This window comes from Natator depressus, chromosome 1 (assembly GCF_965152275.1).
Source record: "Natator depressus isolate rNatDep1 chromosome 1, rNatDep2.hap1, whole genome shotgun sequence".
In the NCBI taxonomy this organism is placed as follows: Eukaryota; Metazoa; Chordata; order Testudines; family Cheloniidae; genus Natator; species Natator depressus.
In genome coordinates, this window is record NC_134234.1 from 10,738,909 (window position 1) to 10,765,678 (window position 26,770).

Below are 26,770 nucleotides of genomic sequence, written 5' to 3' on the forward strand. Positions count from 1 at the left end.
TGAAATAACACAAATTCAGATGGGAAATATGGTGTAAAGATTTAATTATTCTCACTGTTAACCACTGGAATAACTTACCAAGGATCATGGTCGATTTTCTATCCTTGACAATTTTAAAATCAAGATTGGACATTTTTCTACAAGATCTGCTATAGGAATTATTTGGGGGAAGTTCTGTGTTATTCAGGAGGTCAGACTAGATGATCACAATTGTACCATCTGGCCTTTGTATTTATGAATCTATGATTCACTCAGAGTAGTTTTGACAGTATTTCCTAGCTATTAATTTAAAAAATAAAAAAAGAAATTCTATAATCTGATTTATTTTTAAGACATTTCCAGTCTCCTGCCCTGAACTAGTAGCAAATTCAGTGAGGCAATTGGCCTGATTCTGAGCTGAGTTCCACTGTTATGAATCCAGAGTTTCTGTCATGATACACCCAAATCAAAGCTGATTTTCACTAAAAAGCACTTCTCCTCCCTAAGGACTATTTTCCTGCCAAATATCAACTTGCTACCCCAAAATGTTTCTGCACCATAACTGTTCAGAAAAAGCTTGCATGAATTTTCTTGTGTTAGGAAAATGTATTTCACTCCCATTCTCCTTGTTTGTAAAATAGATCAATAACTTTTTTGCTTACGATTAAACAAAACAAAAACCAATCAACAAAAATAAAAGCAAACCGTGGGCTTCAAAAATTTCATCCCCAAAAGTGAATGTTTTGGAAAGCTACAAGGAACTAAAATAATAGATTAAGATGGAATTGGTTTGAGAACCGTAACTGTAGTAATTGCAATACTTTGCTCCTCCTGTCATATTCTGGCTTTGTTATTTTCAGATCTGCATGTTCCTTTTTTTTCAATTTGAAAAATGATGAGAAGTTTTGATGACCTCCCAGATTAAGAAATGCTCATATGCTTTTCACATATTAAAGATTTCAGCGTGGTAGCCGTGTTAGTCTGTACCAGCAAAAACAAGGAGGAGTCCTTGTGGCACCTTAGAGCAGAGGTGGGCAAACTACGGCCTACGTGCCACATCCGGCCCGCAAGACCATCCTGCCCTGCCCCTGAGCTCCTGGCCGGGGAGGCTAGGCTAGGCCCCGGGCTCCCCTGCTGTCCCTCCTCCTCCGCAGCCTCAGTGCACTGCGCCGCGGTGCTCTGGCCCGCCGCTCCTGCCAGGCATGGCGGCGGCATGGCTGAGAGCTCCTGCCACTCTGAGCGACGTGGTAAGGGGGCAGTCAGGGGACAGGGAGCAGGGGGATTGGATAGGGGGTGGGGTCTCGAGGGGCGGTTAGGGGCGGGGATGTGGATAGGGGTCAGGGCAGTCAGGGGATGGGGTGGTTAGATAGGGGGTGGGGTCCCGGGGGCAGTCAGGGAGCGGGGGTGTGGATAGGGGTCAGGGCAGTCAGGGGACTGGGAGCAGGGGGGTTGGATATGGGGTGGGGTCCTGGGGGGCAGTTAGGGGCAGGGGTCCCGGGAGGGGGCAGTCAGGGGACAAGGAGCGGGTGGGGGGTTCAATGGGTCGGGTGTTCTGAGGGGGGCAGTCAGGTGGCGGGAAGTGGGAGGGAGCAGATAGGGGGCGGGGTCCAGGCTGTTTGGGGAGGCACAGCCTTCCCTACCCAGTCCTCCATAAAGTTTTGCAACCCCGATGTGGCCCTTGGGCCAAAAAGTTTGCCCATCCCTGCCTTAGAGACTAACAAATTTATTTGGGCATAAACTTTCATGGGCTAGAACCTACTTCATCGGATGCATGGAGTGGAAAATAGAGGAGCAGGTATAAATACATGAAAGGATGGGAGTTGCCTTACCAAGTGTGAGGTCAGTCTAACGAGATAATTCACTTAACAGCAGGATACCAAGGGATGAAAAATAACTTTTGAATTGGTAATGAGAGTGGCCCATTTCAGACAGTTGACAAGAAGGTGTGAGTAACAGTAGGGGGAAATTAGTACTGGGGAAATAGGTTTAGGTTTTGTAATCACCCAACCACTCCCAGTCTTTATTCAGGCCTAATCTGATGGTGTCCAGTTTGCAAATTAATTCCAGTTCTGCAGTTTCATGTTGGAGTCTGTTTTTGAAGTTTTTTTGTTGAAGAATTGCCACTTTTAGGTCTGTTATTGAGTGACGAGAGAGACTGAAGTGTTCTCCAACTGGTTTTTGAATGTTATGATTCCTGATGTCAGATTTGTGTCCATTTATTCTTTTGCGTAGAGACTGTCTGGTTTGGCCAACGTACACGGTAGAGGGGCATTGCTGGCACATGATGGCATATATCACATTGGTAGATGTGCAGGTGAATGAGCCCCTGATGGTGTGGCTGATGTGGTTAGGTCCTATGATGGTGTCTTTTGAATAGATATGTGGACTGAAGTGAACTATCTGAAAAACACTTACTTTGTCTGCAGCACCAGAATGACCTTGCGTTGTCTGTCTTTTTCTGGAGGACCTACGATACAAACCACATACTATTTAGACAATACACTTTGTAAACAAGCTGAAATTGTAATTATTATGCATGGTTTTGAGAAGATGCTTATTAAAATCTATCAAACCAGCTGTGTTACATCACAGAATATTAATGATCTATGTAATCAGGTTTCTGCATTTCAGATTAAACCAATCTGGGTGAATGGGTTGCTCTTTCACCTTCAGTAACTGGCATCAATGTGCAAATGCTGGCTCCTGCCAACCTCTATCTCTGGCATTCCTCGCTCCAGGTTTTCCATAGCACTTCATATAAACTTTGACCCCTGAAAGGGGACTGACACTGAATTGAGGTTTGGCCATGGGAAAAAATGCCAATAAAGCTACCTAAGGCACCAGAGAAGCCTACCAGCTGTGGAAGACTGCAGGCAGAAGGGAAACTGAGGCAGCTGAGGTACCCAATGCTAGATCAGATAAAATACTCCTACAGCCACACACAAGTGTCTTATTAAATCTGCAGGCAGCATGCTACTATAATAGATTCTGAACAAACGAAAATACTCTGATGACCAGGGAAGCTAGTCTCTGGACTGTATCTGGTGAATTTTAGAAATAGAATAATCATATTTTTTCTTTATTGAAAGAAACAGGACATAACATGGTGTCAGATTCTGAGCTGATCATCAGATTCTCAGCTGATCATCCGTTTGTCATTTTATCTTTTTAGCTGTGTGTAGCAAGAGGGCTTGGACTCCCTCTGAGACTGACGGGGAGGGACAGCCATGCACCCCTACACTGTGTAACCTTAACATTGCATTAACTTTTTCTACATTGAATTTCCTTTCTTTAAAAAAACGGAATTTCTCTTTGCTTAGTAATAGCATTTAAATAGTCCCAATTAGGCATTACAGTGCTAACATCCATTAGGAAAACTGGGAAGGAAGGCCAGCTCCCACCTATGCTTCTACTAAAGCCAGTCAAATGTTTTCATGTGGAATGTTTCCCAGCAGAAAAAATGAGGTTTTGTTCTCACTGAATTTTTTGCAGGGAAACTTCAATTCTGATGGGAAAAAACATCAATCAGAAATCAGGTGTACATACACGGCTTTATTGATTTCTGCAAGTGAAACATTCTTCGACAGAGCTAGGGCTGTAGACTGATCTGGTAGAATGGGTTGTAGCTCTAGGAGGTTGGGTTGGAATTAGCAATCTCATAAAATAAAATGCAACCAGAAACCCATTTGAAAAGTCTTTGGGTTGAGACAGGGGCTTCTTTAACTCTGTCTCTGAAGCATTTTCCTATCTCTAGATAGACATCAGGAGAGCTTTGATTTTCTAAGGTGTGAAGAGCAGCTTCTTCCCTGGAATGGTGAGGTTTAAGTTAAAAATGGATGGGATGGGTTACTCACCTTGTAGTAACTTGAGTTCTTTGAGATGTTGTCCCTATGTATAGTGCACTTCAGGGTTGCATATGTGCTCCATACACCCAGGACCAGAGATTTTTCACTAGCAGTGTCAATCTGGTCCATGCATGCACCCCTGCTCTTCTCATGCTCTGCACTGAGGGAATAAAGGGGGCTGCCAAATTGCTATCACTTTTGTTCCTTCTTGATTGGTAGGCACCCAGGAAGTGGGGAAGGTGGGCAGGTAGTGTACTACTGATAGGAACAAAATGTCTCAAAGAACTCAAGTAACTAAAAAGTGAGTATCCCATTGTTGTTCAAGTGCTTGTAACTGGTGCCTGGAGTCCTATGCCACAACAGAATGCAGAACTACTCTGCCCAGATGCACATCCGAGGTGCCTGTTTGCACCAGAGCATAGTGTCTCACGAATGGAAATACGTCATTCTGTGTCAGCTCTGGAAGCAGCGGACACGTAGTCTTGCATGATCAGTCACAAAGGTGCAGGCTGCCATATGACTCAGGAGATGTACACAGTTCCTTACTGAGGTTCATGGACTCCCCTGAATGGTCCTGACTAGATATGCTAATGTTATGAATCTGTCGGTGGGGAGCTAGACCTTGGCTGTCAATGAATCCAAGTATGCCCCTATGAATTGTATTTTCACTACAGGGTAGTATGTTGGTACTTGGGAAAAAGACAGTATAGAGGACGACTGGTATATTGAAAGACCCTGCGTACCTATGAGCAGAGGAGACTTGGGTTCATCTCAGACAAAGAAGTCTTTAGGGAAGCTAAACTCTTCCTCCTTTAGGGAAGCTAAACTCCAGGACCAGAGGTCAACTGAATAGAGGGGAGACTAGTGTGAGTCCAAGCTGAAAGGGGTCAGTACCAGTGCTACTCTGGTCTTTGTGGGTGTCTGGCAATCTCACTGCATAGTAGTTTTCTGTGATGCAGAGGCCATGGATAGTACAGGGGATTCAGTGATCAGTACTGAGACTTTAGAAACATCACAGTGTCTCTTGTATTGTTTCTTTAGTACCAGACTCCCAGCATGGATCAGTTGGTGGAACTCAGCGGTGGTGGATACCAAAAGCCGCTGAAAGTCTTTTTTTTGTTGGTACTGGGTGCTCAGTACTGGAAGAGCTTGGAGCCTCAATAGCACTTCTTTCTTGGGCATCCAGTTTCTGACATGATCCTGGTCTCTTGGTGCTGACAACTCTCAGATGATAATTGGAAAACTTCTTCTTTGAAGCCTTAGAGGAGCCTCCCATGTTCTCTTCCCAATAAGGCCTATGAGAAGAATAGGCGGCAGTGGAAGTCAACAGGGCATTTCAGTTACTGAAGACTGTTTTATGTTGGGACTGTGCAGGCCTGGGTCTGAGGAGGGTCAAAGGGAGCACCCTCTCATAAGAAGTCTACGTTTCATCTACCTGTTCTTCCTAGACCTGCTCCTGAAACCAATAAAGATTTAGCACCTAGAAAGGCAATGGAGACAGCTAGCATGCCCATCACTAATGGAAATTGACTTTTGGAAAATTACGCAGCATTTAAACCCAGGAGACCTACACATATCCAGGAGAAATAACTTCTTCTAAGGAGGAAGAAGAAAGGCCCCTCAGGATGGGAAGAAAACTCACAAAGAGCCCCCAAATTACGTGCGGCAAACAGAACAAAAAACAAAAGCCCACAAAATAATGAAAATAGACTGAACTAATGTAGCTAGAGGCAGGCACTGCAACATTCACCCAACTCAGCCCAAAACCATTGAGAGCTAACTGAGGGCAGGTCATCCAACACCGAACAGGCATCACTATCAAAAATCTGCAATCAAAGGCGCATGCACACCTGAAGTGGAACACTCATAGGGTCATTACTAGAAAAGAACGGAAAATTCCCAAACACGACAAAAGTACAGAGGTTACATAACAGGAAAAAAAGGAAGGCTATAGGAAGGATTTGGGCATGAGACAAAGTGACTCATCGGCCATACGACTGCCTTGTGGATGATTAAGTTTTCCCCTAATCAGGTTTCCTCTCTACATAGCCTCACTGACCAGCCATTCAGGTTTTCAGGTGGCTCCTCTTTGTCTTGTGACTCGACCTTCTGACTGTCAAGGCTGATTCCCCACTCTGGCACATTGAGTGCAGAAGGTGGGGGCCTGCAAGGATTCTAAAAATTAATATTGGCCACTCCAGGCTTGTATTAAACCCCCAAGGTTACAGTTCCTCTCTGACCTTGGATGAGTAGATGCTGCCACCACCGAAATGCAAAAAACCCCCTTTGAAACCAGAAAGGCGCATTTGGGAATTCCTTCCTGTGGGGTACCCTCAAGCCCTTTCATCCTCCCCCTTCCGGGGAAGAGCTGAGAAAGAAAAACAAAGGAAATTGGCTGCTGCCAGCAGCTAATTAAACAACATATGCACAAACCTTTTAGGACACCAAAAATCCAATCCTGTTTTTTAAAAAGGTAAATTTTATTAAAAACAAAAAGGAAGAAAATACATCTGAAACTTAGGCTTTTGCTAGATTTAAAAAAACCCCACTTATAAAATTTAAACATCAAGAATAACCTTCTTGAGGTCCAGCTTAAAGGTTACAAGCAAAACAAAAAGCATTTGGGGTTAGCACAGAGGAGTACACAAGCCAAGAAATAAGCAGAAATAAATCTAATTACATCTTTCTAAACATTCCTGATCTACTTACACATTTGGGGGGTCCAAATAAGTAGTTCTAGGTATGATCTGATGATTTATGATCGTACCTGGCTTAAAGCTTCTCATTGCATAACTGCTCCCTGTTCCCCTCTTTCCCGGACAACACAACAGACAAAAAGGGGAAGGTTTTTTTCTCCCATTTAAAAAAGTTCTAGCCTTCCCATTGGCTCTTTTCGTCAGGTGCCCACTCCCTTTCCTTTACCTTGGGACTTTTTTAACCCATTACAGGTAAAGCAAGCAGAGAACAGCCACCAAAAGGGACTTTATAGCTAATTGACTGGCTGGGTGTCCATAAAAGGAAGCTACCCCCCCTTCATTTATCACACCCCTCTACATAGCCTCACTGAAGAGCCATTCAGGTTTTCGGGTGGCTCCTCTTTGTCTTGTGACTCGACCTTCTCACCAAGTCACTCTTTAGTCTCACCCCTTTCAGGGTAAGTCGGTGTGCACTCCAGTAACAGTCTGGGAGCCTTGTTCCGGGTTCTAGACCAACTCTAGGTCCATTAGGCCTTATGATATTTATCCAGAGCCTTTGTTAGGGTTTCCCTTGGTGGTCTGTAGGGGAACTCAGTCCCACCCTCTACCCTGGGTTCTAGCCCTAAGGTCAGCTTCTTCAGACCTCCTGCTTCTTCCGTGGACATCTTCCTACTGTGGCCTGCTTAAAGATATTCTTCCCAAGCCCTCTTAAGGCCTTAACGGAAAGGTAACAAAGGAAAAACACAACAAAAAATAGTCCAAATATGTCCCTGGCCTCCCTTCTTTCAGGATATACCTGACAAGCCATAGCCCAGCTCAGTATCCTCAGGGCTATCCAAAACTGTTTGCAGAACCCCCCTGGCAGTGTCATCCTCCGCAGTACTCCTTTCTGTGAACTAGTTGGGAGAGATGTGTCCACCTCCCATGGCTGGGTCTTTTTGAACTGGGCTTCTCCCTTTTTAATCTCCTGCTCCAAGACTGGCATGCCTTGCAGGTGCAGCGTGGTGGGGCCGCCTGAAGCCAAATCTGCATTTTAACCTCCCTTCTTGACTGGTGTGGAGTGTGTACACTCCATCACAGGCCAGGAGACAGGAAGAGACGGGCATGCTTTCATAGTGGGGACAAGGGGGAGGGGAATCCAGTTTAACTGTGAATCAATCAATGTCAGAAACAGCTAGCTTGGATGAAAAGACTCCATGAATCTGAAGAGAAGTCATGAGCTACAGGGGAAAGATCCTAGACACCACAGAAAACTCTGCCCAACCCCAAAGAAAATTCACAATGGTGAGGAATGTGACACAGGGAAACACTCTTCAGAGCGTCTGTTATTTTGTATAGATCTGGTTTTCTCATAGTACTAAGTAAAGAGTAGTGATGTTTTGGAATGCTGTGCAAAGTTTGTGTATGTCTGTTGTCTTTCACAAGAGGTAACCCTGAAGAGGTAAACTGTAAAGGCTCACCCCTTCAGTGAGATTCTGGGGAATGTGCAAAAGCTGTTGGGGAGACTGCACTAGTTTCAGCACCTAGACATTTGGACAGCAGGGGTCATCTCTGCCAAGAGCGGTGTCAAACTTGAGGTCTGCTCCAGGACTGGGTGGCTAGAGGCACAAAGCCAGGAACTGTACCTAAACTCAACCCCTGCCCCAGCAAGGAAAGGGCACGTGGGATTCAATGTGTGGATTAGAACTGGGCAAAAAGAGGAAGTGTCTGTCTTGCTCTGTGTGTGTGGGAGGTTCTCTTTCTGTTAACATTGTCATGGTTTTGAGAAAATTTAATCCCAAAGCTGGACAGAACGTCAAAACCACAACAAAAAAAAACCCAAAACAATTTGAAGACAGGACTTTGTAGAAAAATTCCACTTTGTGACAACCAAAACATAACTTTTTAGCTTCCCAGCTACCCTCAAGAAAGGCTCTAGTCAATTTCACAATAAATTGACAAGAGGCCTCCAGCCCTGCTGCTGGACAGGCAAAGAGCCACTTCACTCTGTTTCCCTGCCAATCCCCTCAAGTTCCCAGAGCAAATAAGGTGCTGTCCTGCTGCTCTGCCTGTCTGTCCCCTAGAGCCAGCTGGGAAAGTGGGGAGGCAGAGCTTCTTACAGTCTGTCCTCCTGGAGCTAACAGAAAGGTGGGAATTTGATGAAGTTTTAGACTAAACTAAATTTTGGCAGAAAATTTCCAACTGACTCTAAGTTAGATTACCTCACAGCAGTCTGGTGAGTGTCCAGCAGTGAGGAGCCCAACCAGATCTGTGACAGCACCCTAGGCTAATAATGGACCAGTTAGGAAGTGTAACAGAGGTGCTTTTGCTGGTGACCAGCAATGCTTGGCAAGTTTACAGCCAAGTGTAACACTGGGGGAGCTGGGATTAGAAATAGGTAAAAGTGTCATAATCTTATCATATAGTGTAAATATGAATGGAATTTTACTTACCTGCTAAAGACCTGAGCAATTTGAGTTCTTTTATGCACAGCAAAGCTGAGAACCAGAAGAAGAAGTAGTATGCTTCCAATTGCTATTCCCATAACGATGACAATGTCACTATTGGACACTTGGAAGGAAACAGACACAGAACATTACACTTTGTTTGCACTTAGGACTTACTCATACAACTGTAACAAACATTTCCGTGTAAACAGAAGCTTGTCCCTGTATGAAGTGTGCATGCCTCACACACACATACAGCTATCTCGTATGTACATTGACAATACTAGCAAAGAGGGCCTCCACATTTGTTTGGTCTGCAGAAAAGGTGCCAGCATTGCTGCTTGTTTCTGCTGTGCATTCCCCCTAGTCATGGATGCCAGGTGCTGGCAGCACGTGGGCACGCGCTGTGGTTGGCTTATTGCACACGAATTATGATGCAATATAGCTGACCAAAAAAAAGCTAATGCAGTTTCAGGTTGTGTATGCACAAGCATCAGATCATGGAGTAAGGAAAGAATACTTCTTTTCCATATGGGTTTAGAGTGACCACACCTGGAATTGAGTTTATTGTTCAGCACTACAGTAACTGAAGGATATTTACAGATTAGGGGGAGTGAAAAAAAATAATGAAACTATTAGGGATCTTGAGGGTTTGATTCACAAGGAAAAAGTAACAGAGATACAGGCTTGGTTGAGCAATGACTAAGGGGGATCATGGCAACAGTCTACAAATATGTAAGTGTTCTCAAATGAGAATGCTCTGCTTCTCCCAACCCTGGTAATTCAACCAGAGCACCCCAGCAAATGTTAGCTGCTGCTGTAAGAGAGGCAGTCTCTCGAAACCTGGATTCCAGGCTAGACAGATCTTTAAATGTCATACCCAACATCCAGAACTGCAGCCACAAATGAACAGACACCCAGGACAGATCACACAACATTACTGTTACATGCCAATAGCTAACTCACTCAGTTCAAGAGGAGAGCCACTGCCTTCTGAACCAGCTACCTTTTGAGGGCAGATTTGGACCCACAGGAAGCATGGAAGGAGTATATAGGCCAGACAGGGTCCTTCCCTGTGACCATCCCATGGACAGGAAAACACTTCTCTAAGGTAGTGGCACTAACACACAAGGCACCACATGGGAAAAGAATTCTGGGTGATACATACACTACAGAGCAACAGCCTGAACTCATGTCTCTGGGTGCCTCCAGCTATCTCCATGATGTCCTTAAGGTCCTTTATTGACCTTAAAGTAACTGTGGTTCTTCAAGATGTGTTGTCCACGTATATTCCGCTTCTGGTGTGCATGTGCCTCATGCATGAAAGACAAGACTCTTTTGGCCAGCATTGTGTGCTGAGGCTGTGTCTGCACCTATGCCTGGCCAGCCCATCTCACTCAAGAATATCAAGGGTGGACTGGGCCAAACTATCCCTCAGCTCCTTCACCAATACAGAACCCAGCTGTTGTAGGATTCCATAGAAGTGGGGAAGGAGGGCAGGTCATGGAATACATGTGGACATCACATCTTGAGGAACTACAGTTACTGTAGGCAAAGTAAGAGAAAGTTACGGTTACTCATCTTGTGCAGTAACTGAGGTTCTTCGAGATGTGTGTCCCTGTGGGTGTTTAGGTGTTTGTGCGCCCCTGCGCTCACAGTCGGAGACTTTTAGTAGCAGACCCACAGACATGCGTGGTCCCTGCCTTGCGCTGCTGCAGGCAGTTAACCGACACTCTGCAACCAACCCCCACTCAGTTCCTTCTCTGCTGCAGAGACTAATAAGGAAATTCCAAAGTAGAGTGGAGGAGGGAGGGTAGCGGAGCACCCACAGGGACACACCTCTCGAAGAACCTCAGTTACTGTACAAGGTGAGTAACCTTCTCTTCTTCTTCTTCTTCTTTGAGAGCAGTTCCTGTGGGTGCTCCACTTTAGGTGACTTCAGAGCAGTGCCCTCCAATGGGAGGAGGGGCTTCGGAGTTGAAGTCGTGACCTCTGATAGTAGAGAGCAGCTGAAGGAGTTATCAGATGAGCCTGTTGCTCTAAGGCACAGTGCTGTCTAGAGGTATGGGCCAAGGCCCAGGCAGCAGCTCTACAAACGTCCATGATAGGTACATTGTGCAGGGAAGCCATGGAGGCTGATACGGCTCTAGTGGGATGTGAGCAAATCCCCATGAGGGACTGGCAGTTGCACTGATAGCAGAGTTTTGTGCGATTATGGATCTACATGGAAAGTCTTTGCTTAGAGATGGTGCTCCTTTTGGAGCATTCAGTGATGGATAGAAACAGTCTGGGTGATTTATGGGATGGTTTAGTCCTGTCTATGTAAGAAGCCAATGCCCTCCAAACATCAAAATTATGAAGTGTGTAATATGCTCTATCTGTGTGGGGTTTAGGGGTGTGGTCTGAGGGAGGCTTTATCCTCAAAGAAGATCATGTATGGGGTTCCACCATGAAAACCCACAGTGCTCCCACACGTCTGACAGATGTCATTGACACAAGAAATGCTACTTTTACAGAACAGTGTAGCAGTGATTATGTCATCCTGGGTTCACATGGGGAAGAGGTGATGATACGAAGGACCAGGTTCAGGTCCCATGGTGTAATAGGCTCACATAGTTCCGGGTAGGCATTACTGAGTCCTCTGAGGAAACATTGGGTCAGTAGATGGTAAAGCGGATGTATGCAAAAAATCCACTAGCCCATGCTGTATCACAGGGACCTCCTCAAGGGAGATGTCCAGAGAGGGCCACCCTCTCAAATAAGCAATGGAATAGCTTGAAATCATCCCCTACATTAGGGGGAGGAGGAATAAAGGTGTCCTCTGTGGATAATGAAGGCAAGTGGGTAGGTGATGTCCCCTGCAGGGGCGGAGGTTCTTCCTCCTCTTCCCCTGGTACCACTGAGGGTGCTGGTACTGAAGCTGTGGGGAATTACTGTGTGCTGGGTCTGGCCGTGGCGGGCAGTCCCCCCTTGTGTGGGACATATGACCCATGGAGTCCAGTATGCCCATTGGGATGGGAGCAGCATAGAGGGTCCCCATACCACTGTAAGTACCTGGGGACAGCATAATATGCCCCAGGAGAGACTCCTGGGTTGATTGACTCCTGATGGATAGAAGCCGAAGGGGGAATAGCTCCCTGTTCTTCCTCATCTTTCTCCTTCAAATAAGGAGTGAGACAGTGAGTGATGCTGGGGACACAGGCAGACTTGGTGACGACGGTATCATTCTCATATCGGTACCGCGAATAGGGGGATCAGGGGCAGAGCCGGATACCAGAACCCTCTGTCTGAGGAACTGCTGCTGTGCTGGTTTGATTGGCCCTGTAGAAAGAATAGTAAATATGGCAGGCGACCAGCTTGGCTTAACAGTGCAATCCTGGCTGATCTTAAACACAAAAAAGAAGCTTACAAGAAGTAGAAGCTTGGACAAATGACCAGGGAAGAGTATAAAAATATTGCTCAGGCATGCAGGAGTGAAATCAGGAAAGCCAAATCACACCTGGAGTTGCAGCTAGCAAGAGATGTTAAAAGTAATTAGAAGAAGGGTTTCTTCAGGTATGTTAGCAACAAGAAGAAAGTCAAGGCAAGTGTGGGCCCCTTACTGAATGAGGGAGGCAACCTAGTGACAGAGGATGTGGAAAAAGCTAATGTACTCAATACTTTTTTGCCTCTGTCTTCACGAACAAGGTGAGCTCCCAGACTGCTGCACTGGGCAGCACAGCATGGGGAGGAGGTGACCAGCCCTTTGCGGAGAAAGAAGTGGTTCGGGACTATTTAGAAAAGCTGGACGAGCACAAGTCCATGGGGCCAGATGCGCTGCATCCAAGAGTGCTAAAGGAGTTGGTGCATGTGATTGCAGAGCCATTGGCCATTATCTTTGAAAACTCATGGCGATCGGGGGAGGTCCCGGTCAACTGGGAAAAGGCTAATGCGGTGCCCATCTTTAAAACAGGGAAGGAGGAGGATCCGGGGAACTACAGGCCAGTCAGCCTCACCTCAGTCCCTGGAAAAATCATGGAGCAGGTCCTCAAGGAATCAATTCTGAAGCACTTAGAGGAGAGGAAAGTGATCAGGAACAGTCAGCATAGATTCACCAAGGGCAAGTCATGCCTGACTAATCTAATTGCCTTCTATGATGAGATAACTGGCTCTGTGGATGAGGGAAAAGCAATGGACATGTTATTCCTTGACTTTAGCAAAGCTTTTGATACGGTCTCCCACAGTATTCTTGTCAGCAAGTTAAAGAAGTATGAGCTGGATGAATGGACTATAAGGTGGATAGAAAGCTGGCTAGATTGTCGGGCTCAACGGGTAGTGATCAATGGCTCCATGTCTAGTTGGCAGCCGGTATGAAGAGGAGTGCCCCAAGGGTCGGTCCTGGGGCCGGTTTTGTTCAATATCTTCATTAATGATCTGGAGGATGGGGTGGATTGCACCCTCAGCAAGTTTTCAGATGACACTAAACTGGGAGGAGAGGTAGATACGCTGGAGGGTAGGGATAGGATACAGAGGGACCTCGACAAATTAGAGGATTGGGCCAAAAGAAATCTGATGAGGTTCAACAACGACAAGTGCAGAATCCTGCACTTAGGATGGAAGAATCCCATGCACCGCTACAGACTAGGGACCGAATGGCTAGGCAGCAGTTCTGCAAAAAAGGACCTAGGGGTTACAGTAGATGAAAAGCTGGATATGAGTCAACAGTGTGCCCTTGTTGCCAAGAAGGCCAATGGCATTTTGGGATGTATAAGTAGGGGCATTGCCAGCAGATTGAGGGACGTGATCGTTCCCTTCTATTCAACATTGGTGAGGCCTCATCTGGAGTACTGTGTCCAGTTTTGGGCCCCACACTACAAGAAGGATGTGAAAAAATTGGAAAATGTCCAGCGGAGGGCAAGAAAAATGATTAGGGGACTGGAACACATGACTTCTGAGGAGAGGCTGAGGGAACTGGGATTGTTCAGTCTGCGGAAGAGAAGAATGAGGGGGGATTTGATAGCTGCTTTCAACTACCTGAAAGGGGGTTCCAAAGAGGATGGATCTAGACTGTTCTCAGTGGTAGCAGATGACAGAACGAGGAGTAATGGTCTCAAGTTGCAGTGGGGGAGGTGTAGGTTGGATATTAGGAAAAATGTTTTCACTGGGAGGGTGGTGAAGCACTGGAATACGTTACCTAGGGAGGTGGTGGAATCTCCTTCCTTTGAGGTTTTTACGGTCAGGCTTGACAAAGCCGTGGCTGGGATGATTTAGTTGTGGATTGGTCCTGCTTTGAGCAGGGGGTTGGACTAGATGACCTCCTGAGGTCCCTTCCAACGCTGATATTCTATGATTCTATGAAAATCAATCAGGTTCTTGAAAGAACTTTATAACGAAAAAGTAAAAGAATCACACCGGCAAAATCAGGATGGAAGGTAACTGGCGGGGGAGGTTTTGTTTGTGCTCTCTCTTTGTTGTTCCCTCTCTGGATGGAGGGAGAGACCAAGCAGGTACAACATCTGAAAATATACCTGGAATAATAGATCTAAAACCACAGAAATTGTAAGTAGGCAAGGAAATGTTTTAGGTTAAATTTTGTTTTGGCTTGTGAATTTCTTATGCTACAGATGTAGTCTTATTCCTGTTGTTGTACTGTGAAGCTGAGCCCAAGGGGGAATCCTCTGTGTTTTAAATCTTTTTATTACCCTGTAGAGTTACCTTCCATCCTGATTTGAAGGTGTGATTCTTTTACTTTTTCTTTATAAATAAAGTTTGTCTTTTAAGAACTTGATTGATTTCAGTGTCCTGAAGTCAAAGGGCCTGGTCTGTGCTTACATTGAAAGCAATTGGTTGGTATATTATTCTAAAGCCTCCCCAGGAAAGGGGGTGAAGGGGCTGTGACGCTGCACCCCATAATGCTTTCTGGGAATATGCTTATAAATGTATATATGACATAACTGGAATATGTTTTATGCTACATATGCCATGTAACATATCTCTGTAAATGTTAAGATCTACTGAATATATTCATCCTATTTGTATGCATGTATCATTTTTGTATTCGAAGTTATGAATACTGGCTATGTACTTGTTTAATTTTAAGTAGACTCAGTGAAGCAGTTGGTCAGCTTCCTGAGAAAAGACTATTCTCAGTAAGTGCCCAATCAAGAAACACTTAAGCTAACAGTGAACTTGGAGACGCCAATCCACATCTGAGCTTTTCCAGGAACGTGGCCTTGCTGGTAAGGAACTCAGTCATGCATGGACATGTGACTTGCCCATGTGACTCCGAAACTCCATCTTGGAGCTGAATTCTGGATAGGAGAGAGGAGGGGGTCTCCACCCACATGAGAAAGTCTATTTAAGCCCCTGGGAGACCCCTCCATTTTGTTTCCAGCTGGATCAAGATATAGCCTCACCATTCCCAAAGGATACCTGAAATAAACTGGAACAAAGGACAGTTACCACAGGGGTGTGAGTGATTGCTGGACCCACACTAGAATGAGACTAGTCTGTAAAAGAAGCTTACTGGCACACCTGAGGGTGAGCTTTCATCTCACTTTCTTACTGTATTAGGTTTAGACTTGCGTGTTTTATTTTATTTTACTTGGTAATTCACTTTGTTCTGTCTGTTATTACTTGGAACCATTTAAATCCTACTTTTTGTATTTAACAACATCACTTCTTAATTATTAATTAACCCAGAGTATGCATCAATACCGGGGGGGCAGCTTGGGGGGATATTTTGGGGGGACAGGGATTCCAAGTGAGCCTTCCCTGAATTTTTGTGTAAATCACTTGGTGGTGGCAGCAATATCATCCAAGAACAAGGAAAGGAATTTGTGCCTTGGGGAAGTTTTAACCTAAGCTGGTAGAACATAAGCTTAGTGGATCTTTCATACGGGTCCCCACATCTGCACCACAGAGTTCGGGGGGTGGGGGGGGACCCTGACAAAGGCAAAAAGATACCACCAGATCTTCAAGTGTGATCTCCTCTACAGTACAGGACACTAACACCACTTGCCATCCCCACACCAAGCGCAGCAACCAGAATTAGACCAAAGTATCACAGGCCTCAGGAGATTAAAATATTGTGTATGTCACAGGCAGAGAAAAAGCTGTTAGAAACCTGTTCAGTAACTGTTGTTCTTTGAGTGTGTTGCATATGTCCACTCCAGTTCAGGTGTGTGTGTGCCCAGTGTCCTGAACCCAGAGATGTTTTTCCGCACTGGGATGGCACATGTGCCCTCCATATGCTCCTGTTGCTAGCTGAGGGTATAAAGGGATGGAGCCGCCTCAGTCTGTTAGACCCACAGCAAGAGTCTCTCTACAAGATAGGGGAGCAGGCAGATACTGGACAAGTGTCAGTATATAATCCACAAATACTCTTTATTGCTTACAAAATAAACTACTCACTCCACATTCATAACCCAAGCATACTACACCAGAGTCTGAAGATCAGAATTGAAGTCCCGATGGCCAGTCGATGTTCAGTCCGATCACAAGATGCAGGGAGCCAGCATTACCACATCTTAATCCAAACAGGGCTCTGGATCCACAAACAGCTCCAAATTGCGAGTGTATTAAACATTTTATAATCCACTCCGTCATGTCATCAGTTTTCTGGGCAATTTCAAAGACTGTTCTGGGCAAATTGCCAAAACCCAAGATGTTTAGAAACAGTTCCAGGCCCGAGATGTTCCTCTTCCCCTAGTTCTTGTTTACAGCTGCAGCAGATACACTGCAACAGGTACATTGTCATGGCAATGCCCCCAATGTTATTTCCTTATCTGGTATTTCTTCACCTTTCTCATAACAAAAGTTATTTTTCACAAACAGCTCTTGACCGCTTAAAACTTCAAATTCTTGCTTCGGTTGTCAACATACAGCTCACGCCAAGCACACTTCATCCACACTAGGCCTATAACATATTACATTATATATATATATATATCCCCCAACATGTCCCCTTTCTCTTACCAGAAAAAAGATATAGAGGGAATGAGGGGAGAGGGTTATGAAATGGACATGTGCAATACATCTCAAAGAACAGTTACAGAACAGGTTAGTAACTTTTTTTCTTCTTCGATTGATTGCACATGTTCATTCCACTTCAGGTAACTCACAAGCTGTTCAGATAGGTGGAGGGTTTTGGAGTCTGCCTGAATAAACTGTAACACTGCTCGTCCAAATATGACAGAATCTCTGGATTATTGAGTTATAGCATAATTTCTCATCAAAGCATGCACTGATGACTTGGCTGCAGCTTTACATTTGTCTCCTGTGGTCACCTAAACCAAAAATACAGCATGCGTGAACTAACAGACTAACACTACTTTTAAATTCTGTAACTCTGGGCACCCCTCCGTGGAATACAGTAGGGACCATTATTTGAGAAGAATTTACAGTTCTTGTACTAGATTCATAGACTCTGAGGCCAGAAGGGACTATTGAGATCATCTGCTCTAAACTCCTGTATAAACATAAGCCATGCAACTTTCCCACAATAATTTACTTTGAACAAGAGCATATCTTTAAAAAAAACACTCCCTTTTCCATATGCCTCCATGAATTTAATTCTTCTTTCCTTCAATGTGTTGTAAAGATTTGCATACTAGTAAGGTCAGACTAAAGGGACTGTAGTTGTCCAGATCACTTTTTTCCCTTTGTTAAATATAGATATATAGATATAGAGAGAGAGAGAGAGAGAGAGAGAGAGAAGCAGGATAAAGATATGACAAGGTAATGAAGATCAACCGATGGCTCAAGGATTGAATCTATGAGGAAGATTTTTGGATGATCAACCTGGGATACTAACCTTCTGGATCAAGGCTGTGACTGATAAGTAAGGCTTTAAACTAGGAGATGTGGGGGAGAAGTTGAGAAAAAAACTTGTGTAATCTCCATGTGTAGCTTTAATACACAGGAAGAGGAAAATCAGCTAACTGAAGATATAGTCAGGGATAAAGGAACACCAGAAGGTAGGAGTATGCACAGCAAGAAAAAGAAAATATAAATATGGATGGTAGTGGTAGTGTTATACTTAGTGAAAGACTGTACCTAATCTGGCTAGGAAACTTGGTGAGGTTCAAGAAAAACAACTGAGAAGTTTACATACTAACACAAGGACTCGGGGCAACAAAATGGGGGAACTGAAGTACTGATGCATGAAATCGGATATTATAGGGATTTCTGAAACATGATGGAATAACATTCATGACTGGAATACAGATATTGATTGGTATGTGCTGTTTATGAGAGAGCATAAAGGTAAAGTGGTCAGGTAGCATTGTATATCAATGATGCAGTAAACTGTAAAGATGAATGATGGATGAATCAATCAACTTGGGTCAAAATCACTTTGGGGTATTAATACTGGATATAGATATCAATATTTACTAGAGAGATAAATACTACTGGTATGACATCATTTTGGGAGACTAATTTCCCAGATATAGAGTGGGGAATGAATGCTACTAATAATGGTTGTCATAAATATAAAGGGAAGGGTAAACCCCATTAAAATCCCTCCTGGCCAGAGGAAAAATCCTCTCACCTGTAAAGCTAAAGGTATCCTCGCTGGCACCTGACCAAAATGACCAATGAGGAGACAAGATACTTTCAAAAGCTGGGAGGAGGGAGAGAAACAAAGGTTCTGTGTCTGGCTATATGCTGCTTTTGCCGGGGATAGAACAGGAATGGAGTCTTAGAACTTTTAGTAAGTAATCTAGCTAGGTATGTGTTAGATTATGATTTCTTTAAATGGCTGAGAAAAGAACTGTGCTGAATAGAATGACTATTTCTGTCTGTGTGTCTTTTTTGTAACTTAAGGTTTTGCCTAGAGGGATTCTCTATGTTTTGAATCTAATTACCCTGTAAGGTATCTCCCATCCTGATTTTATAGAGGTGATTCCTTTACTTCTATTTACTTCTATTTCTATTAAAAGTATTCTTGTAAGAAAACTGAATGCTTTTTCGTTGTTCTTAGATCCAAGGGTTTGGGTCTGTGGTCACCTATGCAAATTGGTGAGGATTTTTACCAAACCTTTCCCAGGAAGTGGGGTGCAAGGGTTGGGAGGATTTTGGGGGGTAAGACGTGTCCAAACTACGTTTCCCAGTAAACCCAGTTAGAGTTTGGTGGTGGCAGTGGATATTCCAAGGACAAAGGATAAAATTAATTTGTACCTTGGAGAAGTTTTAACCTAAGCTGGTAAAAGTAAGCTTAGGAGGTTTTCATGCAGGTCCCCACATCTGTACCCTAGAGTTCAGAGTGGGGGAGGAATCTTGACAATGGTAAATGAACACTTTGCCTCACTTTTCAGTAGGGATAATATAGAACATGAGCCTAAAGACAGGATGGGTGATGAAAATGAGTATATAGAAATGGAAATTACCACATCTGAGGTGGAAGCTGTGCATTTAAATTTATTTTTTAAAGCAGATTAGTAAATCTGTATTTGCACTAACATTTCACCTCAGTTCAAACCTGACCTAGGTCACAAATGAGTTTTGGAATCTTAATATGATCCCTGGAATGGGTTCATCTCACACAACAATGCAAAGGTGTGTATAACAAAACAACTTAAAGTTCCCAATATGCTCAAACTGGGGGGGACTGGATAATCTGCATCCCAGAATACCAAAAGAACCGGCACGTGAGATAGATTAATAAAAAAATCCTTACTCCTAGACTAGCAATAGCCAATGGACATTGAGTACTAATCCTAACTAGACTAATACTACACTAATAAATGAACTAGTTATTAACAAAAATAGGTTTTGGGTCACACAGAGCACAAGAGTTGTAGACACTACCAACGGTTCCATCTGGCCACCATGGCTGGGTGATAAGGAGGAACTGAACAATGGTTGGGCCTGCTCTGTTCTTTATGCCCTCAGGTGTGGGTGGCAGGAGGTGTGAGGGCACACAGGGTGCATGCATGGTCCACTGGACACTGCTGACTGCAAGAATCCAATCTTGAGTGCATGAGGTGCTTGCAAATATGGACAATAGACTTCAGTATTGATGCAAAAATGGTTATCAGAAATTATTATAATATATTCTTAGAATTTTAGGTCATTGTAAACTTGCCTGTGACTTTCCTGAATTTTAAACAACACCTGTGATTGCTTACATATACATGATGCTTGTAGAATAGAACACCACCACTTACATTTTTGGTTGCTTATTTTATTAAATGATATGTTCAGGTGAATTAAAAAAAATTCAGGTTTCTGTTTTCTTGTGACACAGTGAGAAGCCAAGTGTCAGGGAAGAGAACACCTCTTTGGCTTTTTGCACCCACATTGGTTTACACAGACTCTAATATTCAGCTTTTATAACTTCTATCTTGCTTTAAGTTTCTGTATTATTTTTATGTGGTGTTTTGAAAATGTATATAAGCATTGACTATTGTGATTTGTGCTTAAAATTATTATTTTAAAATATTTAATAGAAGTCTTTAGTTACAAGTTGTAAATATACTGCAAATGGCATGCCATAAATCCAAGGACCATTTTGGTCAGAAAGCAAAGAAACCACAAACAAATCCAGAGGTCTTTCAAATAACAGGACACATCTGTTATAAAAATACTGCTTGGTATAAATACAATTTCAGCGCTGCGGGGGGGAGAGAAACAGACTTTATAAGATCCTTAGTTTTTACAAAAGTTCTGAATTTAAAAGAACGTAAGAATGCTCTCCATTCAGGATACTTCAAAGAGTAGTTGTGTGTAAGAGATGTTATCAGATTCTATAAAACCAAGTTTTAAAAGTGGGCCTTCTTTCCTTCTCATAGACTTTAAGGTCAGAAGGAACCATTGTGATCATCTAGTCTGACCTGCACATTGCAGGCCACAGAACCTCATCCACTCCTCTCTCCGTGGAGAAAAAGTCTCAGTTTACAAAACTGTTCTTGAAAATAAGTTCTTCTGTAAGCACTCTGAAGTCATTCTTGAAACTAAGAAAAACTTTAATGATTGGAAAATGTTTTACAGAAGGTGTTGGTAACTATCTAATTCATGTTTCCTCTCAATGGTAGAAATCTTTGTTTATTCAATAATTGATTAAATAAGTCTTTTGAGATGTATATTTGCAAACACTTTGTACCTAAAATACAAATCTCATATAATAACTTCCTAATGCCATTGTTATGTGAATAGGAGATTGTCATAACCATACAGCTAAGGGTAGCCTAGAATGCCTCCTTACCTGTAAGGCATTAAGAAGCTCAAACAACCTGGTTGGCACCTGACCAAAAGGACCAATGGGGAAAGAAGATACTTTCAAATCTTGGGGGGAGGGCAGGGGAAGGCTTTGTTTTGTGTGTTCTCTTGGGAAGCAGAGAAGCCTCAGGTCAGAAAACTTCTCCTATAAACCATCCTAAATGTCTCTCATATTACAAAAATTGTAAGTAAAAGCCAGGCAAGGCGTGTTAGATTCTCTTTTGTTTTGCTTGTGAATTTTTCCTTTGCTGGAGGGAGGTTTATTCCTGTTTTTTGTAACTTTGAAACTAAGCCTAGAGGAAGTTCTGCTCTGTTTTGAATCTTTTGTTACCCTGTAAAGTTATTTTCCATCCTGATTTTCCAGAGGTGATTTTTACCTTTTTTTAAAATGAAATCCTTCTTTTAAGAACCTGACTGATTTCTCTATTGTCCTAAGACCCAGGGGTTTGGGTCTGTGATCACTTTGTAACCAATTGGTTAGGATATTATTCTCAAGTCTCCCCAGGAAAGGGGGTATAAGGGCTTGGGGGGATATTTTGGGGGAACTGGAACCCCAAGTGGTCCTTTCCCTGATTCTTTGTTAAAATCACTTGGTGCTTGCAGTGCACCCTCCAAGGGCAAAGAATTTGTGCCTTAGGGAAGTTTTAACCTAAGCTAGTAGAAATAAGCTTAGGGGGTCTTTCATGAGAGTCCCCATATCTGTACCCTAAAGTTCAGAGTGGGGAGGGAACCCTGACAGAGATATATTATGTACAAATATAGCAAGGTCATTTAATACTACAACTGGTTACTAATGCAAGGAGCCATTTGAGTATAAAATATAACTGAAGGTTACTTACTTGTAACTGGATTTTTTCAAGATGACTCTGCACATTCACACTAATGGGTAATGTGTCACCTGGTGGCACCAAACAGTAGAAACTTCTCTAGGCAGGTTTCAGAGTAGCAGTTGTGTTAGTCTGTATCCGCAAAAAGAAAAAGGAGTACTTGTGGCACCTTAGAGACTAACAAATTTATTTGAGCATAAGCTTTCGTGAGCTACAGCTCACTTCATCAGATGCATTCAGTGGAAAATACAGTAGAGAGATTTATATACACAGAGAAAATGAAACAATGGGTGTTACCATACACACTGTAACGAGAATGATCAGGTAAGGTGAGCTATTACCAGCAGGAGAGCGTGGGGGGAAAAACCTTTTGTAGTGATAATCAAGGTGGGCCATTTACAGCAGTTGACAAGAACGTCTGAGGAACAGCGCGGGGGGGAGGGAAGAGGCAGTGCCGCTGATTTGAAAGTATACATTGTCCCCAATTGTGAAATAGTTATGTTTCATGTTCTCTGTGTATATAAATCTCCCCACTGCATTTTCCACTGAATGCATCTGATGAAGTGAGCTGTAGCTCACAAAATCTTATGCTCAAATAAATTTGTTAGTCTAAGGTGCCACACGTCCTCCTTTTCTTCTCTAGGCTTGAATAATCAGTGGCACTGCCATGGGTACCCACATGGCCCCACAGCATGCCAACATTTTTATGGCTGACTTAGAACAACGCTTTCTCAGCTCTCGTCCCCTAATGCCCCTACTCTACTTGCACTATATTGATGACATCATCATCTGGACCCATGGAAAAGAAGCCCTTGAGGAATTCCACCATGATTTCAACAATTTCCATCCCACCATCAACCTCAGCCTGGACCAGTCCACACAAGAGATCCACTTCCTGGACACTATGGTGCTAATAAGCGATGGTCACATAAACACCACCCTATACCGGAAACCTACTGACCGCTATGCCTACCTACATGCCTCCAGCTTTCATCCAGACCACACCACACGATCCATTGTCTACAGCCAAGCTCTACAATACAACCGCATTTGCTCCAACCCCTCAGACAGAAACAAACACCTACAAGATCTCTATCAAGCATTCTTACAACTACAGTACCCACCTGCTGAAGTGAAGAAACAGACTGACAGAGCCAGAAGAGTACCCAGAAGTTACCTACTACAGGACAGGCCCAACAAAGAAAATAACAGAACGCCACTCGCCATCACCTTCAGCCCCCAACTAAAACCTCTCCAATGCATCATCAAGGATCTACAACCTATCCTGAAGGATAACCCATCACTCTCACAGATCTTGGTAGACAGACAGTCCCCCAACTTGAAGCAAATACTCACCAGCAACCACACACCACACAACAGAACCACTAACCCAGGAACCTATCCTTGCAACAAAGCCCATTGCCAACTGTGTCCACATATCTATTCAAGGGACATCATCATAGGGCCTAATCACATCAGCCACACTATCAGAGGCTCGTTCACCTGCACATGTACCAATGTGATATATGCCATCATGTGCCAGCAATACCCCTCTGCCATGTACGTTGGTCAAACTGGACAGTCTCTACGTAAAAGAATAAATGGACACAAATCAGACGTCAAGAATTATAACATTCAAAAATCAGTCAGAGAACACTTCAATCTCCTTGGTCACTCGATTACAGACCTAAAAGTGGCAATTCTTCAATAAAAAAAACTTCAAAAATGGACTCCATCGAGAGACTGCTGAATTGGAATTAATTTGCAAACTGGATACAATTAACTTAGGCTTGAATAGAGACTGGGAGTGGATGGGTCATTACACAAAGTAAAACTATTTCCCCATGTTTATTCCCCTCCCCCCGCTGTTCCTCAGATGTTCTTGTCAACTGCTGGAAATTGCCCACCTTGATCATCACTACAAAAGGTTCCCCCCCACCCCCGCTCTCCTGCTGGTAATAGCTCACCTTACCTGATCACTCTTTACAGTGTGTATGGTAACACCCATTGTTTCATGTTCTCTTTGTATATAAATCTCCCCACTGTATTTTCCACTGAATGCATCCGATCAAGTGAGCTGTAGCTCACGAAAACTTATGCTCAAATAAATTTGTTAGTCTCTAAGGTGCCGCAAGTCCTCCTTTTCTTCTCTAGGCTGTGTCTGTTAGAGTATATGTGTGCCGCCTCTTACCTCTCTCCTTTTTGTCTCCGAACATGCCAAGGGAAAGGCTATATAAGGGGTGTGGTGTCTTCTACTGCCTCAGCTCCTTCTACTGCTAACCCAGAAGACCATAACAGGACTTTGAGAAAGAGGGGAAGGTGAGTGGGAAGCGTGACTATGCAGAATCATCTTGAAGATCTCTGGTTACAAATAAGTAACCTTCATTTCTTCTTCGAGTGGCTCTGAATATTTCCACTTATGGGTAGTTTGACAAGCAGTGCTGAAAAACCCTGAGAGGTGGGAACAGAGTCCTAAGTAAATGACAATTTTAACACCTTTCTGACAGATTTGTCATCTACTCTGGAAGATGGATCCACGAAATAATGTTTAGTGAATGCATGCACTGAGTTCCAAGTAGCAGTCTTGCAAAATTTCCCTAACAGGAACAAGTTTAAGACAAGCAAAAGATGCTGCTACTGCACTAGTAGAATGAGACCATAGAATGGGAGGCTAAGGGATTTCTGCTAATTTGTAACACTGAAGGAAACCCATTTTAACTCATCTGGAAATAGTATGAGCAAACATACTATGACCATTATGATTCTTTGTGTAAGAAAGAAACTTCATAAAACTCTTAGGTCTATCTGAGTAAAATGCAAGAGCTTAACTAGCATCTAATGTATGTAAAGCAAACTCCACTTTATCATCATGAGGTTTCATTCTTTTTGGTAGAAACATTCTTTCTGGTGGAATCAGGTCTAAGTACTACCTTATCTTTATGCAAAATTGTAAATGGTGGATCTGCCATGGGGGCTTGCAGTTCACTCACCCTTCTGGCTGATATTATAGCAATAATGAAGACTGCTTTAATAGATAAATAGAATAAAGAACTTTAGTATCCTCAGCTAGGGAAGATGAAAAAGCCAAGCATACTGCTTCAAGCAGACTGCAGATACCAAACACTCTGGCAGAAGAATCTGAAGCATCAAATGGTGCCCTGATGGCTTTGCTATGTTCTGTTCTTCTGTCAGAATAGCAATAGTCAATCCTCTGGCATCTCTAAGAAAGAATGCCATTCTTTCCCACAGATGGAAATGGTAATGGGCCATCACTGCCTGTTAATTAGCAATTCTAATTACCAAAAAAAGAAAAAAAAAAAAAAGGACAAGAAATCCTCTCTCCCAACTGCATCAGTCTTCTTCCCCTCTCTATCCACAGGGGTAGGCTGAGCTTGGACAGACCTAAACCTGTTTCTGTCAGCAGCCACTACCAGTAAATTTGGTACAGGATGAGTGAGAAACTAAGAAAAACCTTATTGAAGACCTGATACAATTCATCCACTTTTCTTGGAAACAGGCTGACAAGAAGCAGGAGTTGACCAAATTACTTTGGGAGCTTGCAAAAGACCATCCAAAATAGGGAGTGACCTGTTTGTGGAGGAAGCTCCAAGGATGTCAAACACTGGATGGGTGGTTTCCTGCACAGCCACCGAAGGTGATTTTAAAGCGACTACTGTGTGATCCACATGTTCACGGAATTCCAAAACAGCTTCAGAAAGGGAGGATACTGAAGTCACACCCACATGCTGGTCAGGTGACAAATCAAAATCGGTATTCATTTGCTCCTGTTGAAAAAGAGGAGCTACCTCCTCATCCTGTTCTCAGAAAGAGTATCAGGCAATACTGTCTGAACTACCAATGGACCTGGAGGAACTAGATCAGAGGACTGTTGAGCCACTGGATCCTCAACACATGATACTTTACTTCTCCATCCTTCTCCCTCAAAAATTGTTGTGGTGGAACCCAATAGGACCATGAAGTCTATGGTTGCCAGTGTCTCCAGTAGGTGGGATCTGGAAACATACCCATGGGAGGACGAACAAATGGATAGGGTAACATAACCTGGGATGAAATGGGTCTCTTGATTCCTCCAATATCCTGCCCTCAGGACAGATCTGACCTTAGATGTGGTATGGATGTCAGAGAAAACAGCAACTGGAGGATTAAGAGAAATAAAGGGTGAAAAAGATCTACCCAGAGATCCCGTAGGAGTCTTAGGAGGAAGCATAGAACGATCTGGAGAAAGACTAATAATTTCCAATACTCTTCTCCTCTTTTCAGGTGATGACAAAGCAGATCTTGGAACTGAAAAAAACTGTCTCTTCTCCTTTGTCAATTTTCTGTTGGTCAGATCTGAGGATCTCTCAGGTGGAGGAAGACGGACATCAGTCATTACTGTTAACATCCTCTTTGGCTCTGATGATGGTCCTGGAACTGGAGCAGAACATGAGATCAGTACCACAGACCTGGAAAATAGTGGATCCAGAGAAACATTCAGCTTCATAACACAGGGATTTGAAGTATAACTCAGAACTGGCTTGAGCTTCCAAGTCAGAACCGCAGAGGCTATGTTTGTATCAGAGAGATCCAATAAGTCTGACTAGTGGGATCTAGCACTGCTAACAGTGCCCATCTTCTCCCTCAGCTTCTGTTTCTTTGGAACAGATACAGCCAGAATAAACATGGCTTTGGGTTCTTTGAGAGGTCAATAGCCCATTTCTATCTCCAGGGCCTTTGAAGCCCTGGCAGCTTTAGCTGAAGAACTGGAAATGCGCATCGACAAAGATCCCAATGAA

General features: G+C 43.5%; 1 protein-coding gene across 1 annotated transcript in view; it reads right to left on the bottom strand.

Moving 5' to 3' along the window:
- Nucleotides 1-1,088: 1,088 nt before the first annotated feature.
- LOC141981067 (disintegrin and metalloproteinase domain-containing protein 26A-like) overlaps nt 1,089-26,770 on the bottom strand; it is a 147,662-nt gene continuing 121,980 nt past the window's right edge. The window contains 3 exon segments of the mRNA XM_074942872.1: nt 1,089-1,214; nt 2,395-2,446; nt 8,953-9,070. Of these exon segments, the coding sequence (XP_074798973.1) occupies nt 1,089-1,214; nt 2,395-2,446; nt 8,953-9,070 (296 nt within the window).